This window comes from Bos mutus, chromosome 15 (genome assembly GCF_027580195.1).
Source record: "Bos mutus isolate GX-2022 chromosome 15, NWIPB_WYAK_1.1, whole genome shotgun sequence".
Classification (NCBI taxonomy): Eukaryota; Metazoa; Chordata; class Mammalia; order Artiodactyla; family Bovidae; genus Bos; species Bos mutus.
Genome location: NC_091631.1, coordinates 27709526 through 27726892, shown reverse-complemented (window position 1 = coordinate 27726892; position 17367 = coordinate 27709526). Strand labels below are relative to the sequence as shown.

The 17367-nt window shown below is 52.9% G+C and overlaps 1 protein-coding gene across 6 annotated transcripts in view; it reads right to left on the bottom strand.

Moving 5' to 3' along the window:
- Nucleotides 1-1661: 1661 nt before the first annotated feature.
- ARRB1 (arrestin beta 1) overlaps nt 1662-17367 on the bottom strand; it is a 78525-nt gene continuing 62819 nt past the window's right edge. For 5 of the 6 annotated variants that reach the window (XM_070383694.1, XM_070383696.1, XM_070383699.1 and 2 more), the window contains exons 9-16: nt 16381-16465; nt 15883-15955; nt 14797-14934; nt 13559-13642; nt 12306-12329; nt 10053-10123; nt 9207-9258; nt 1662-7891 (exon numbers count right to left, since the gene is read on the bottom strand). In XM_070383694.1, the coding sequence (XP_070239795.1) occupies nt 7780-7891; nt 9207-9258; nt 10053-10123; nt 12306-12329; nt 13559-13642; nt 14797-14934; nt 15883-15955; nt 16381-16465 (639 nt within the window). In that variant the 3' untranslated portion in view covers nt 1662-7779. The remainder of the gene's footprint in view (nt 7892-9206; nt 9259-10052; nt 10124-12305; nt 12330-13558; nt 13643-14796; nt 14935-15882; nt 15956-16380; nt 16466-17367) is intronic. The other variant, XM_070383695.1, reaches the window with a different exon arrangement.

Here is a 17367-nt window from a genome sequence, read left to right as displayed (position 1 = left end):
TAGACTCTGGGTTAATGTTGAGTTTTTTTGTTGTTAAGAAGAAATCAATTAATTTAGTTTCAGACCCAAAGTTGTGTCTCACCTGTTGGTGGTGGTTCTAATTTCCACACAAATCCATAAAAGGGAAATTTAAACCATGCAGATTCCTTTTCCAAAGTTGTGCTCCCCTGGACCACCTGCCTGCTTTTGTTTGATTTTCAGAGTCATTAGGTAGCTGTGTTTTGTATTTTTGTCCAGAGTTTTTAAGTAATCAGTAGGAGAGATAGGTTCTAGTGGACTTTGTCTCGATCAGAATTTGAAACAACTATGCTGAAATTTTTAAAAAGCTAAGAGAAATGAAGTCTCAAAATGCCACGAAGACAGAGACAGCAGGAGAAAAGCTCAAAACTAAAGAGACAATAGTGAACACCTCTCCCCTGTTTAGGTTCCTGTTCAGGTGTCAGGGCTCCTAAATGGTGGTATCCAGGCCAATAGGGTTATTTCCATTTTTTCAATGAGAGGATTAAAGAGCTGGTCATTTGTCTATTTGGTCTCAGGTCTAATCGCCTGATTTTCCCTTGTTCTATATTGCAAGACATTGACCATTGCAGGCTACATTCCCCCAATTCTGTGAATATTAGCTTCTAATTAAGAGTCTGCCAATAGGAGTGCAGGAGAGAAGAAACCAGAGTATTTCTCCCACTCCCTCTGCTTTGGAAGCACCCCAGGAACAGAGGTCTTTCTTTTATGGTCTGGATTCACCAGATACCCTCTCCCTCCACATCCCTACTGGGCTTCCCTGGTCCTTGGCTCAGTACCACCACCTCCTCTCCCTGTCCTTCCACCCTACAGGTGGTAGTCATTTCCTGTGACACCTGGGTTGCCCTTTGCAACTCTTGCAACATTTTTATAACCAGTTTCTTTGTAAATACTGGCACAGGCTTTGTTTATCTGGACTTGGACTGACACAGTCCATGAGGGAGGGCAGAATCAAAGCTCTAGCTCCTGTCTCCTGACTCACATGTCAGTGTCTTTCCACCACCCTTCTCAGCTGGAAGAGAGAGTCAGAGGAAATAGACCAGCTTCTGGCCAACCAGGAAGGCAATGCACTGATCTAAGCTGCACGTTATTTTATAGGAGTGTAAAAAAAAAAATTGTTTCACATATATGACCAATTTCCTAGAAGACCTATCTTGTAATCCAGCAGCACCTTCCTTTCATATGAATACAGTATCCTGTCATTTAGGACTCTGAATCTTCCTCACCCATATCACCACTCCTCCATGAGTTCTTTTGAAACAGGCAGTGGGTAAGACATACAAAACCCAAGTGACCTTGGGGAGATCCAGCGGAGCAGAAGAGACCTCAATGAGAACCAGGCTGGGACTGGGGCAGGAGTCCAGCTGAAGAGGCCAGCAATGCCAAAGAGAAGATAGGATGGCTTTATCCTAGGAGCAAAGCAGGAGTCATGGGACCCAGCGGTGTCTGAGATGGGTCAGAGGTTTGGCAGCTCCCCCAGGCCCTAAGGCTGCTACGTGGCAGTGAGGGGAGGAGAAGCGATGAGGAGCCCGGTTGGAGTTGGAGCTAACACCTGACCCAGCCAGTCCAGGGCAGCCGGACAGCATTTTCTGGTCTATGTCCTGCCATGGGCTTATGAGATAGAAATAAAAGCACAGTCGGCATCTGTTACAAAAGACCTTTAATGGTCTCCTACTTATGGTTCTTTTGTTCATTTGTCCTGTTAAGAGTTGATAAACTGTAATAACTTATCTGACATAATACGGAATGCCACAGGTACAACAGATGAACCTGGAAGGTGGCCCAGGAATAAGAGTATCACGAAAGAATCATTTACAGAAGGACCACAGACCTGGAGACCAGTCTCAATCACTTGTCACTCCCCATGCCCCGGCTGAGCACCGGCTCCCACTGGGAAGGAAGAGGCAGCCCCCTCCCCCAGCAACTGTGGCTAGACCCCAACACTGAGCAGAGATGCGCCAGGAAGATGGCCATTCTACACGGATCCCAAGTGCTCTTGGATCTGCAGAGCAGGCCATGATGCATCCTGAGTTTGTGAGTCCCCCTTCATACCCACCTCTCCCACGACCCTTGCAGTAATCCCTTTGAGGCAGGCAAAGCCTGACACTGTCTCCACCTTACACAAGGGGGAACTGACGTCAGGACCTCAAGGGCACACTTGAACTGAACACAGAATAGCACTTGGCACTTTATCTCCCACGCCACGTGGCTTGCTGTGTCCTAAGTCTCACATGGGAATTCCCTGGGTGGGGGCCAGGCAGGATTCTGTGCCAAGGGCTGGTCCAGGTCTCCCCAAAGTGCCCACCTCTTAGTCAGCCCTGGTGAAGGACCTGGACAGAATGGCAGGCAAGTAAGAAAAGAATTCAGGGGATGGCAGGTGGAGGGACCAGCCTCTCTTCAGGGATTCGCCTGTAGCCCACACACTCAGTTGATTGCAAATGTGGGAACAGAATCCTATTAGAATTGCTTCAGGGAGATTTGCTGCTTAAAGGGCATCTGGAGGAACTCTGCCTTCATAGGAGGGACTTTGGTCATAAAGTCTCCCTCAACATTTCTTTTTTGAAATCTGGACTTTTCTCCATCTGGCTGTATATTAAAGAGGAACCCAACTCTATTTTCTCGTCCTATCACACTGCTCCTTTGTCATCTCATGGCCCCAGGTCAGGAAAGTCAGGTGTCACACTGGGGCACAGACACAAGTCCTGGGGTGGGGCTGGGCCTCTTTGCTTCATTCACGGTCCCCCATACTGCCTGGGCCAATATCAGGGACAAGACCCATCCTCACAGCACCAGGTCCCCGCCCAAGTCAAACCCAGGCCAGAGCTTCAGTGGGGGTGAGCTACAAAACCATCAAATGTTTGCGTGTTTACTTGTATGTGTGTGTGTGTGAATAAGCAAATGTTTGGGCCTGGGTCTGTGATGCAAGTTCCAATACGAAGATACTTTTTATTGGAATGCTAGGGCCATTCCAACATGAAAAGCAAGAATAGAACCTGTGCTTGCTGGTCTAGGATCAAACCTCAGAATGGTGGTTTGAAGTCCTTTTTCAAGAGAAGTTTGAAGGTGAAACCTTGATAGGCAAGACAGATAAAAGAAGAGTTGTTCCGGTGGAAGTAGGAATGATGGGGTGGGGAGGGCTGGAGACATAGCCTTTGCCTCCACCCCATCGTCCCACCTTAGCAGCCCCTGACAAAGCTCTGTGGAATACAGGGGTTCCACAGCACTTGGTTAGAAAACAAGTGTTTCAGAGTCTATGGATCGTGGGTCCTGGGGACCTGTGCTTTGACTTCCCTTTTGGGGTGAAGAGTTGGAAGAGAGTGATGGGTGGTGGAGGGGGAGAATGTTCCCCCTTCAATGGGCCTCTCCCTGGAGCCACTGTGCAGGGAGCCTGCAGGGGAGTGGTAGAGGTGGGGATCCTGCTCCAGTTAGGCCATTTCAGTCCTGGAAGGAGGACAAAAGTGGCGGAGCTGCCTGGGCCAGGAGAACAAATTGCCAGGCCCAAGGCAGGCTTACGTGTGAGGGTGGGGAGAGTCTGTTTTGGTCCATGTTGACTTTAAAAACATCAGAACGATTACAGGCCTATGTCCAAGGGACCCTAGGAGAGTTCAAGACTGGAGCCTAATGCCTTCCTCCAGGATGGGTGGAGGATGCTCAGTCCCCAGTCGCTGGCAGGAGGGAAGCTGCCTCTGTGGGCTGCTGACACCACCAGGGATGAGTCAGCGGGGACTCTGATCTCACAGTAAAGAGGCCTGGGCTTTCCTCGAGCCCAAATCCCTCCCATGTGTCACCAAGAAGTGACAGTTGGCAGCTCTGGTTGATCCTGGAGGGGGCCTGACACTTTGAAGGGGCAGGCAATTTCTATTCCACCTCACCCTTGGGGTTCTTCAGCAGGGTAGTGGGGGGTTCGGCCCCGCTAGGTCTGGGGGCTGGAGGCTCTTCCTAACCTGGGATCAGATCCAAGCCTTCCTGGCCTCTGACACCAAGATGCACCCAGCTCCCCAATCACTGACACCATCCACGTGTCTCTGTTTTGGTTGCTGGGATCACGGCCTCGGTGGGGGAGGCATTCCTGAACAGTGTCTGAATTTCCTTCTCAGCTGGATCATCAAAGCCAAACTGGCCTCCTCTCATTCTGGTTGACCTCTGCCTAAGTGAGACTGGAGCAAGAGATGGAGGAGGTGGGTGGGAGGGCTCAACTGGCAGCACACTTCTTGTGTGACCCTGGGCTGCTCCCGCACAGTGGCAGGGCCGTGGCCTGAGCAGCCATTTGCAAATTACAGAGCTGATTTTCATCTCCTTTGGGCCTTACAAGTCCCTTGAGTTGCGTGGGAAAGAAATGACTGTCCCATTTTCAGTTACAGAAACCAAGCCCAGGGGGTTGAATGAGATATTCAAGGCTCCTCGGCTGCAGGGCAACAGCCAGTGGGGAGAGGCATCGTGGACTTCTGGGCCAGGGTACTCTTCACTGCACCATGTGGGACCAGCTTGTCAGTAATTCCCCCAGCTGAACCAAGACCCAAGTGAGCTCACCTTGCTGGTCTGGGCTCTGAGACCGAGGAGGCTGGTGGAGTCCAGCCAGATCTCAGTCCTTATCTTCACAAGGACTGTACTCCTCTCTTGTTTGGGAAGGTGAGGAAGTCCAGCTGGCTCTCTGCCTGTAAACTTTCACCCGGGCCATGCTCTTCCTTCCTGCCCAGACTGCTATCTACATGCCACCCACTGCAAAATCTCAGTGTGGAGAGATGTGGTCAGCACAGGCCACAAATGTGTGGACAGAGAGAGCAGGACTGTGGGCTGGTGCCTGGAGCCGAGTGGGGCTCCCCACCCCCAGTGTCACTCCAGGGGTTCACCGGGACAGGCTGACTCCAGATGGAGAGGGGCCCTGCAGAGAAGGGGCTGCAGGACGGGGTGGGGTCTGGAGCCAACCAGAGGCTTGGAAAGATAATCTGGGCCTTTCTCAGGAAGAAGCCTGAGTGTTCACTGTGCTGCCATGCATGGCTATGCAGGAGGGCACTCAGCCCAGGGACATGTGGGGCTGAACTCCAGCCTGTGACCACTTGGGAAGCTGTGCATTCCTAAGTGGGTTGAATCCACCTGGAAGAGGCACTGTTTCTAACTCACATCAAGGCACTGTACGGGCTAGCAGCAACCATGGAGCCCTGAATGCAATGGCCCCTCATTACTTCCCCTATAACTCTCCCTTGATCACTTTGTGAGGACAGGGGCTGGGACTGACCCAGCTCTGTGTCTCCAGCGCTTAGCACCAAGTGGAGAAGTTATCAACCAAGCACGGTTAAGCCAAATGAACTTGACTACTGCTCATCTGTAGTCCTGGGCCCAAAGAAGAAATAGAAGGTTAAATAGGCCCATGATGCTTTTTGCAGCTGGAAAATTTCAGTTCAGCACTGTGATAAACCCAAAATGGTCAGTGTGATTTTGAGGTGGAAGGAAATTAAGAAACCAGCCTGACAAAGCTTTTGTGTGACTGCATTAGTGACATGGAGAGAGGTCTATTTGTAGGTAAGGGATCACCACAAATCCTAAAGGGTCTTGTACCAGCCCCAAAGGTTCCAGAAGACAACCCTGAAGAGCGTATGCTGGCCATACCTTGTTCCAACAATTCATTAACTCTCCAGCTGCCCAATGAGGTACAAACTGTCCAGCAAGCTCTAGGAGGGACTGGATGCAGCTGGGACCCTAGAATTGACTGGGGGAGTACAACTATCCCAAGCTGACTTGTTTCTGACCTGGAGTGGGGGTCCCTGGAGTGAGATTCAGCAGGGAAGAGCTGGGGTGCAGTGCCAGGCATATGAACTGGGTAATTTCACCATGGAAAATGGTTGCAAAGTCCATCCCAGGAGGGGCTGAACTGAAGAGCTGAGATCCAACTTGTATAATAAAACTTGGCCATCTCCCTTTTCACAAGTATGGGACACGGACAGAAAGGAGGAAGAGATCCCCTTGCCCTGCTAATCAATACATCTGCTTGGGTATGAGGCAAACTTCAGGATATCCAAAGAGGGTGTGAAGTAGTGCAGGGCCTCTCACAAGCTCTCTTCCCCTCCCCCTGCCACGCCTCAGCAAATACAAACAAATACAAATACCTTCTGTAATACTTGATCCCTAGGGCCAAGTAGCTCATGCTAACTACAGCCACAGCTTGCCATCAGGCAACCCCCACCCTGGCCCAGCCCAGGGACCTTAGAAGGGCTCTTCTGAGGCCTGGAGTGGGTGTAGGGTGGTGTGCTAGGTGCCCTCTATTGCCCTGCCAGCTCTGGGGTTCAGTGAATCATAGTTGGTGGCAGACAGACCAGAATCAGTGGTTCTGGCTCCACCCACCAGACCAGAAACTCTGATGTTCACAAATTCTTGGAGGCAGAGCTGGGAGGGCCCTTTGTGATCACCTGGTCGAACCCCTTGGTTTTCTAGGTGAAGTACTTGAGGCCCAGAGATGGAAAGGAACTTGCCCAAAGTCACACGGCAATGAGCATCAAAGGTCAGAGAAACAGATAACTTTTAACACTTTCTGCCTTGTTGTCTGCCTGCCCTGTTGCCCTGGAAGTATGCCCATGTCCTAATCACAGCAACAGCAGCGCATGGGTACTGCACACCCATGAAACCAGGAACCACTGTGTGTGTGTGTGTTGGGGGGGTGGTCATCAGCTCCCCAAGGAAACAAAGGAGTCCCCCTTCCTTTTAGGTAAGGACAACTCAGTGGACCTTGCCACCTTCTATGGAAGGATCCCCTTTGACTGTGGACACAGTGGTCTCAGGGGCTCTCTTCAAGCCCAGCCCTGGAGATCTGCAAGGGCAGGAAGACATTGGTGGCCTCAGTCATTCTGGCCCTTCAGCCTTGCTTCCCACCAGATCGCTGATCCCTCTTAAGGAAGGGGGCCGGGCAGACTCTCACCTTCCCACCCCACCCCCATCTCAGAGTCACCCTTCAGAACACCTCCTCAAGACCGTGGTGTTTTCCGAAGGCCCCTCCCTTCTCTCTGTCACACTCTGTGCGTATCTGTGGATGACACATACACAAGATACAAGGCAGCTAGGATATTACATCCTGATGGCACTGAAATAGACTTGGGCTACTTCACATGACTTGCCTTAGACTAGGTAACTGCTGGTAAGAAAGTCAGCCCAACTGCTTTGCTCCATTCCTGGGGTCTACAAACCTTCACCAAGGTCACTGTCAGCCACAGAGGAACAGGGGGCAGGGACGAGGGAGGAAGAAGACAGCTGTTTGGTAGGTCTGAACTTCGAGCAAATCTGTGTGGACAATCTATCCATGGGTCTGTCCCCTCCCAGCCAGAGGAGGGTGGCCTTCAAAGCGGTCATGTTTTAGCTGCCAGAACTGTATTCATCACCTGGGACAGTGGCCACATCCTCTCACGCGTCTTGAGCCCCCATCCCCACCTCGCCAAGCCCTTGTGCCCCATCTTCCCCTTTCTGCTCCCCATCCCGAGTCAAATCCGAAGGCCAGAGCTGTGCTGGCCTGTCTGGGGGTCAATAGGAAAAGAGGGGGAATGGAGAAGTGATGCAGTGAGAGGGTGAGGGTGCTGCCTGTGGCCCTGTTGGCATGGTGATGGGGGCCAATCCTGAGGCCAGGGGTTCGCCACCGTGACCTGGAAGACCGCTGGGGCCCCCTGGTAGAAACTGGAAGAACAAAGGGGAGGGGGAGCCAGGACAGGAAGAAGACGAACAAGCATCCTAGTGCATGAGAGTGGACCTGGAGCTGCCCGGAGGGAGGGCGGCCCCAGTCTATCTGTCGTTGAGCCGCGGAGAGCCGGTACCATCCTCCTCTTCCTCCTTGTCATCCTTCATGCCTTTTAGTCTCTGGCGGGCAAAGTCCTCAAACACAATGTCGTCATCGCTGGTGGGAAAGACAAGGAAAACAGGCATGTTTGCAGGGCAGGGAGAGGAAGCTTATCCAGAGGGGTCAGAGGGCCTGCACAGCCCGGCGGGACCCAGAGGCTGTCCTCCGGGACTGGTCTTGGATAGAAAGGCCTGCCAGGCCAGCACATCTGGATGCCCATCAACGACAGTGGGACCAGCCAGTTGCAGAAATACCAGAGGGAGGCATGAGTTTGCTAAGGGCTGGAAATCGACCCAGCTTGAGAAGCTGGGGTTCAGGCACACATCAAATTGTGGGTGGGGGCGGGGAGTGAGGCAGGGTTAGGGCCAGAGGAGGAACTTATTCCACAAAGAGGCCAGGCCGACAGCGGTTTCACAGCATATTCTGAGTTCCCCAAGAACGGGCCCAGGAAACCCCATCCACCCCCACCCGAAGAACTACCCTCAGGAAGCATTCCTGTTTTCTGAGAAAACCCCAAAGGCCCTTTCTCCAGGGAAATGTCAGCTCACATTCTACCCTGAGGGATCTTGGATATACAGGGCCTGTGGGGGCTGGGGTGGGGGCTAGGCAAAGCCCAATAGGGGTGGGGAGCAGAAAAAATGTGAGTGGAGAAAGAGGGTGCCTGAGAGGGGTTCCAGGGCTAAGGGCTGCCTCTAAGAACAGTGAGCTCCCTTCTACTAATAAAATATGTCTACGTGGGCCCACTCTCCAGGCCCCAGCCCCACAGAATTCAGCCAACTGCACAGGGTATCCTCCATGGGGTGACTTAAGACCCGACACATCTCCTGGAGGACAAAGGAAGCATAGATTTGGAGCTGGAGCGAGAAAGCTGCTCGGCCCTGGAGGTGGTTCACGTCTGCCCAGGTCCTCCCCTCTGGCCACTGTCCTGTGAGGTGACAGCCTTTGACCACAGGGCCATCCATACTGGTCCTCGTGAGTCAGAAACAACAAGATCCCCAGAACCTTCCCCACCCCACAGCCTGATTCCACTGGCTGGACACCAGCCAAGCAGGAGGGTCCCAGCCCAGGGCCACAAACCAGCCCTGTGACAGCCGACCAGGTGCTGTGGATGGACGAACGGACTGACGGACGTGCAAGGACGAGGGAGGAAGACAGACCCCACCAAGGCAGGAGGAAGAGGAACAGGCACCGAGGGTCCTTCAAGTCACATGCAGGCAAGCGGGTTGCTGAAGAGGCGAGCAGAGGCGGCTCTCAGCAGACGGGTTAGACCGGTGCTCCTCGGGGTTAATTAGCATAAATGCAAATAACCAGGTAGCCCCGCCCACCGCCCAAGGCCCGCCCCGCCCATGTCTGCAGGCAGGGTTCTGCTTACTTGGTGTCAAGTTCTATGAGATTGGTATCTACTGGCGTCTCGTGCTCTGGAACTAAACACAGGGCAGATGACCGCCCACGGGTTACTGGCGAGTGGGTGAGGGGGCAGGTGGGCACAGGTCCTCACCCCGGGACAACTAAGCTAAGGTAGGGGAGGGAAAGGAGAAAGGGGGAGTGAGGAAGCCAGGGCTGGTCCCTGGTCTCAGAAACACCTCAAATCAGCTAAAATGAAGGGAGGAGGGTCCAGGGAGAGCCAAGGAGGGCCAGGGAGCAGCACCAGGGGAACAGAAAAATCTCTGGACCCTGCTCTTTTTGGCATGTCTCCAACACAACTTAGATTCATTTGTTGCATGCCTCACTCACTAACTCTAATATAACTATTTATTCACATTTTCACATCTCTGAACTTGCGGTATGTTTTACAGTCATTAGCATTTCATAGTTTAATTATGGGGACATTTTTCTTTCTTTGTAGTACGTGCTACAATGTCTCTTTTGACTGAAACAGTCTTAGGTTTAATGAAATACGACCAATCTGGTATCACTTGGAAATATCACTGGGATGGTGTGCCCAGATATCATCCTATCTATGCAGACCCTTCAACTGTGCCTGGATTCGAGACAAGGGCTCCTGGCATGGCCCTTCCCACCACCCTCACCACCCCCAGCCCACAGAGAACAGAGCCAGACCTTTCTGTCTACTGGGGAGTCAGATGCAAATAGGAGTGTGGGCCTAAAAAAGATCCTGTGAACTGGGGAAGAGGGGTGACCCTGGGCTGAAGGCTAACTCAGTGCAAGGTGGGGTGACAGGGAAACCCTATCCCAGGAACCCACAGATTCTGCTTACCTTCCCGATGTGGGGGTTCCTCTTTGGGCTTGGGGTGCATTAGGGTGAAAGGCAGTTCCACGGCCACATCACTGAAAGAGACCCAGACAGGTTGAGCCTTGAGCCCAATCCCAGACTCAAGGCCAGACTCAATGCCCCATCAGTCTGAGGACTGGGAAAGGTTCTGTGATCAGAGGAGGTAGCTCTGGACCAAGAGGCAGGAAATCTGGCCCCAAGCCCCAGTCCCACCACTCTCTGAGCATCAGCCTATCTGGGATAATGGAAACTTCCCCTTTCCTGAGAAGGCTCCTTGAATTTCCATAAGCTAGGAGGTGGCACGGGGCAGTGAGCATGCATCTTGCTTACCGGGTGGCTCCAGAGGGGCCCCAAGATCCTGTGGACCTCCAACGGTCACATCCCAGCCTCCTCTGCCACTGCCCTTCCCAACTTCCTGACTGAAACTCCTCCCACCCTCACTCTCCTCTCTCTCAACATCTCCAGGGGGCTCCTATGAAAGCTCCCAGGTGGCCCGAGCCCCCTGCAATCTAGATGATGCACTGCTGAGGTCAGTTTAATCAAATTCAAGCTGGATGGGACCCTGGTCTCAGTTGTCTACAGAGCTGTCTACACTGTGCTCAGAGCCTTGAAGCCCTATGGGGGTGGAAGGATGGGCGAGGTGGTGCTACTGGCTAGAGCTTCTGACCAGGCTTCTCTGCCCTTGGCCCTGATTGACAGAATAATAACAAGAACACACACTGACAGGGTGCTGACTCTACACCAAGCAGTACTCTAGAATCACTCTTTTTAATATTTACAACAACCCTACTATTATACCCAATGTACAGATTGGGAAACTGAGACCAAGGAGAAAACGTATCTTGTCCAAGGCTCTACAGCTATTAAAAGAAAGTGACAGGCTGAGGATTCTGACTCCCTAATTCACACCCTTAACCCTGTGTGATAACAACTCGGAATTGAGAAGGTGATTCCACCCACCCTCTCTCTCCACTCTGGACAAAAGCAGGCTGGAAAGCTCCTCTACTCTGCAGGGGAGTGTCACCCTACAAATCCCTGTCAACCTTGAGCCCCTCCAGGCACATCACCTTCCTGACTTTGCTGCCAGGGCCGGGTTGAGGGAAGGATGGGGCAGGGGATGAAGTGGTCAGGGGAACCAACTATGCAACCAGGAAGGGATGCTCCCCTGACCCCTCTATTCACTGACGAGCAGTTTACATCTTTAAGTCTCACTGAGCTCACCTAGAAAACAGTGCTAACTCTACTCACCTTCTAGAACCACTTCCAGGAGGTAATGTAGGTAAAAAGGCTTGGTTAAACTGTGAGGCTTGTGCCTGCCAGAATCATGACTTCCCCTCAACAGGGACATGGAGGTTTCATAAAGCTATTGAAACAATGTGGCTTTTTTGTTTGACTTTGGTTTTGTTTTTTGCTTTTTTTTTTTTTGCTTCCAAAGAGGACAGCTTCTTCAGTTCACTTAGGAAACTGAGCTATCAGAATGGAAGCTGGTGGAAGACTGAGACCGCCATCCAGAATATGGATGGAAGAATGTGGACCTTAACCTTCCTTCCACCAGGTGACAAGCAATCATGGGCAGGGAATGTGTCTGGTTCCTCTCTGGGACCTCAGTCTCCCTCACAAGGCTGGGCTCAAGCCTGGGTTCAAGAACTCCTTACTGAATTAGATTGAATCAACTTGAATTGAATTAATTTCACTTCTCCTAACGGACTAAGGTTTCTTGGGATGAGCAATATTAGCTTCCTGGGACAGGAGGAAGCAAAACCACTGGGTTTGGGGCACATGAATTTGTGGAAAATGCACGTGGATCCAGCTGGTTCCAAGGAGTCTGTCTACAGAAGCAGAGCTCCTCAGGACTTCTTAGTAACACTCAGCCAGCAGTTAGTTCTCATTCATGTAGAAGGGTTTGAAAGCCACAAACCCTAAGTTTATCCAAAACATCCTGTAAAACAGACTGATTGGGGGCCAGTCCCCAGATCACTGAAGCCCATGTTGCTGTCTGCAAAGGTCCTTGTCACTTGGGTGGGATGGAAGAGCAGGGCAAGGTTTGAAAGGAGAAACCGCACCTCCCCAGCCCCTCCGGAGACAGTCCTAGTCCCCGCACATGCCTGAGCCTGGCAATCAAAAACCTGAGTGCTAAGAGTCCTTCCTACCCAGGGCCCGTGGCTCTGGACGGTCAGGACAATGGTCTCTGGGCCCTTCAGGAAGGTGGGTTGATTAGGTTGAAGGGAGGGGCTTTACCTGGATGCAAGATCTCCCAACAGGCTGGGTGGGTCAGAGGAGGCGGAAGAAGTGGTCAGGAGAGAGTTCAGAGAGGAAGAAAACAGAAAGCACGTTCATTCACCACACTTAGGGGTAGGTTAGACCCGGGGACACACTCCTCCCACCCCAGGTGTAACCGCTCATCAGGGATATATGGAAGTGGTGTGAGCCCTGCCAGGGGGACTGAAACCAGGCCCGGTTCAGCCAAACTCCCTGCGAGGGCAGCCCCAGGGTCCTCTTCTGTAAAGGAGACACACAAGTTCAGCCCTGTGCTGCCAGCCCTGGGGAAGCTGGGGCTATCCAATAGCAGAAGGAAGTACTTCAGGATGCCCTGAGGATGCCTCAAGAAGGAGCCTGAGGCACAAGACCCACAGGGTCTTGCAAGGGTCAGAGGACACAGGATTTGAGATCTGTGATTCTGAGATGTCCTATAATACATGGCCAGTATTATACACCACCACCACAGGAGGCATTATTCTAAAAATAAAGGAGACTTGATGTCTAATGCTATTAGCTTTCCAATCTTTTCAAAGAAATTTATGAATTAAAAAAAAATCCCTCTGACAAATTAGAAATCCTAATTCTAGATTTATAACAACCTGTTGGCTTAGTATATCGGGAAAAGTGTGAGTTCTTTCTGGGCTTCCACCCGACTCTGCTCTGGATCAGGGAATATGTTTGGTTTACTGTCGTTACCCCAGCACCCAGCCTGTGACCTGAGATTAGAGAAGGAGATTTCGGGAAATGTGTGGGGAACTGTTTTGGCCTCTGTTTCCCCATCTGTTAAGTGGGACAGTCAGAGCACCCTCAATCCAGCTCTGGGATTCTGAGCTCCTTGAGCCACTTCCCCAGCAGATCAGCCTGGGCATAAGTGGGGGTATGGTGGGTGCTGTGCCCTGAGATGTGATGAGGGGCACAGCACCCCTTGGAAACCCCACAGCACAGACTCTTAGGAAGTTCCCGCCACCTCCCATGTGCCCAGACCAGGGACAGGGAAGAGGAGGAGGAGGTAAAAGAAAAGGAAGAAGAAAAGGGGGAGGGGAGAAAGAGGGGAGGAAAAGAGAGGGGCTGAAAGCCTCTGAAACAGGAGAGGGAAAAGGGTGGAGGAGAAGAAAGAGGAACAAGACAAGATCCAGCAAGTAGGCAGAATGGGGCACTGGGTGTGGCCGTCAGGGACCTTCCTGCCCACCCTCTGGGGGCTGGGCTGGGCTGGGCTGGGCTGGAGCACTCACCCGCCACGAGACACCACCAGCTTCACTTTCACTTTGTAGGAAACAATGATGCCCAGGATCTCCCGGTTGGCTCCTTCCCTCAACCTGCAAGGCGACATAGGGAAGCCAGTTCATGGGTCTTGTGAGACACGGCAGGATGGGCTGCGCCAGGGCAGCACCGTAGGTCCCCTCCTGACCACTCAGCCACCAGGTGCAGGCGGAGCCCGGTGTGTGAGAAAGACGAGGTCTTCCCTTGGGGAGCAAGAGCTCAGAGCACTGGGCCCCAGGTCTGACTGTGCTGCCCTGGGAACCAGCTCCTTCCCGCCCAGAGCCCAAGTCCCAGCAAGGAGGTAAGGGGTGGGCTCTTCCTGCTGGGTGGCTTCCCTTTCTCTTGCTGCTGGCAGAGAGGAGGGGGCAGTGGGCAGGGGAAGGGAGGTGCTGCAGAGGTGGGTCAGGCCCCAGGAAGGGCCAGACCTCAGCAGGTAGGGCAAGAGGGGTCCTCATACCCCCCGGTTTCCATTAGAGCAGGGTAGCCTCAGAGAGGCAGTGGTGACCTTGGGGTAAGATCCCTGGGATCCCTTCCTTCCAAGACACCTCCACATGTGGTTGAGCCCAGCTCACCACCCTCATCTCTCTGGACTCCCAGACCCCGTCCTCATTCATCCTCTCCTCCCAGGACCCTTCCAGAAGCCCCTCCCACCCTTCCTTCCTTCTTTCCATCCTTCCTTCCAGCCTTGCTCTGCCTCAGGGATGCACTCTATCCAGCTGAAGACACAACCAGGTCAGGAGCTGCTGCCTCCTGCACAAAGCCTCTCCATGTCACCCTCCCCTGGGCAAGGCACTGACTAAGGGAGCCTGGTGGAGTGGTCCATCGTGTTCTCTGGGCACCCCTGGAGAGGGGTGGGATCAGGTGACAGCTTCCCTGGCAGTTCAAGCTCATGAGGACGGGCCCTTGACAATGGTCGGGGAGAGGGTAGCCTGAGCCTGTGCTGGCCCTGCTGGGACCAAGGTGGGTGTGGATCCATCTGGGGGAGGATGGTAAAGAATCTGCCTCCAATGCAGAAGACCCAGCTTCGATCCCTGGGTGGGGAAGATCCCCTGGAGGAGGGCACGACAACCCATTCCAGTGTTCTTGCCTGGAGAATCCCACAGACAGAGGAGCCTGGCAGGCTGCAGTCCATGGGGTCACAAAGAGTCAGACACGACTGAGCGACTAACACACAGTGGGGAGCCTGGGACCAGGGAGGGTGGGTCCTCACAGGGTGCTGGAGGCCAGGTTCGTGTCCTCGTGTTTGAGCTTCCCGTCCAGGGCGAGGCCCCGCTTCTCTCGATTGTTGGCCAGGAAGGGGGTCAGCGTGTAGACCTTGCAGAACGTAGAGCTGGGTGCCACTGTGTCACTGGAAAGAAGGGAGACTAGTGTGGAGATGCCCCCAGAGCCAACCCCAGCCTCACCCCCAGCCCACCCAGGACACAGAGCCCTGCTCTAGCCTCCCTCTCCTGTGAAGGGCCCACCTTTAGGCCCAGCTCTGCAGGGAGACCACTGCCACCCAAAAGGGACGTCTATGCTCCACATGCAAACAGCAGTGACTCTGGGGTGACCCAACAACTTCATTCGTGGTTTCTAGGCAGCTTCAAGTTTTAAAAAATTCATTGTACTGTTTGCCCTGTGCTGTATGACTAGGATAATGTTTTTTAGTGGAGAGAGTGTGGCCTGTTTTTCCCCTAACATATTACTGTGAAAAAATTTCAAACATATAGGAAAACTGAAAGAATTGTGCAATGATCACTCACCTCCTAAGTTCTACAATGAAGACCTTACTTGCTGTATCTCATCTCTATCCATCGTGTGTAAGGTGTTTGGATTGTTCAGTTTTTACCTACTTTTGCTCCACCCCCCAGCCCCTTTGCAACAATAAGAGAGCTGCGGTGCAGCAAGCCTTGGAGCCCCAGCTCTGCCAGTGCCCAGCCCTGTGAGGTTGAGCAGTCACATCTCTCTGCCCCCACTTCCTTCTCTGCACACTGGGGGCAGCGGCAACCCCAATGCAGAAGGCTCCAGGCAGTCTAGGCTTCCATAGCCCCGCTCCTCGCAGATTCACTAGCTCTTATTTTGTCATTCTAGTTTTGGTGGGTCTTTTCCCTGACTGGAGCATGTATTTCCTTGTAGCTAAACCAAGTGGCTGGGTGGTTTTTCAAAAAGCTATTCAGGGCCATCTATGCTGAGCAGCAAGTCTGAGGCCAGACCTTCTGCCAGGTGGAGCAGAGCTACTGGGCCTATAACTGGACCCAGGGCTTCTCCTTTCCCCAGCTGATTCCACCCATCCAAGGCTGGGCTTGTGCTCACTTACTCAGCCTCTTCCATGGCCACAGGGCACTTGTACTGGGCTGTGTTGAACAGACAGATGTCTGCATACTGGCGCACTGCAGAGAAAGAGGGAAACGAGGTGGGTGAGTCCAGGCCCCCAGGCTCTCTCAGTTGGGATGTTCAGCCCCAGGTAACAGCCAGAGGCCACCAGGAGTTTCTGCAGGAGATGGACCCCATCCTCCACCCAAAGGGCAGCCTGAACAGGCCCACTTCCTTCCATTACCAAAAATCTCCCCCTCAAGGACAGCTCTGTCAAGGGAACTTAGAAGAAGGGCTTCAACAGTAAACTCATTACCTGGCCAGTAAGCAGCCTGTTACCAGCCTCAAAAGCCTTATCCTTCGGCTTAGAGCAGGCCTTAGTCTTCCCTTCAGGCTAGTAGTTATTTACAGGGCTGTTAACAAAGGGAGAGCCTTCGGCTGCCCCCAACCCCTGGGAGGAGTCCCCTTGCCCATCCCCTGGACTGGCCCTCTGCCTGGGTACCCGAGATCTTGATCTTCTTCACCGTCTTGTTGGTGTTGTTGGTGACATGGACGTTGACACTGATGGGTTCTCCGTGGTAGTAGATCTGGGAGGTGGAAGAAGTAGCCAGGGAGGGGGGTAAGATTCCAAAGCTTTAGATGAAGGGGAGGGAAATGAGGCCCCACACACATCTCCTGGGGTTCCCCAGGTCTTGGCCACTCTGACATTGGCCCCAAGTTCATCAGTCACTTCCCACTGATGCTAAGCCACCAGGCATGTTAGATTTAAGTTCCTCTGTGGACCTTGAAAGATAATTGAATTAGAAGGTAATAATCCTAGGCTCTGGGCTTCCCTGGTGGCTCAGATGGTAAAGAATCCATCTGCAATGCAGGAGACCTGGGTTGGGAAGATCCCCTGAGAGAGGGCATGGAAACCCACTCCAGTATTCTTGCCTGGAGGATCCCCATGGACAGAGGAGCCTGGTGGGCTACAGTCCATGGGGTCGCAAAGAGTTGGACATGACTGAGTGACTAAGCACAGTACAATCCTGGGCTCCAGTCCTGGGTTGGTCACCAAAAGTAATGATAACAGTAATACTAACAATAATAAAGATGAGAGCGGTAAGGCCTTGGACAGGTTATCTAAGCCTTGGTTTCCCCCGCTGTCCATTGGAGGGGCTGGAGTAAGTGATACGTCAAGTCCCTGCCAGCTCAGGCTGCCTGGAATTTAGACCTGGGAGGATCTGGAAGAAGCAGGAGAGAGGTGGGGAGGGGCTGACCCACTCTGTGAGGGAACTGGCTCTGAAACCTCAATGAAGAGCCTCGATTTATATCTTGGCCTAAGCACTTGCCTTCACTGTGCCCCTGAGAGGCAGAGGGGGTGCTCACATTTCAAAGGGGGATGGGGATGCAGGGGGACGGCCAGGACCCAGGATTCTTCAGAAGGCACACTGACTTCTGAAGTCAACCGCATCCTTCAGGCTCATGCCCATCCCGTCACCCCTTCAGT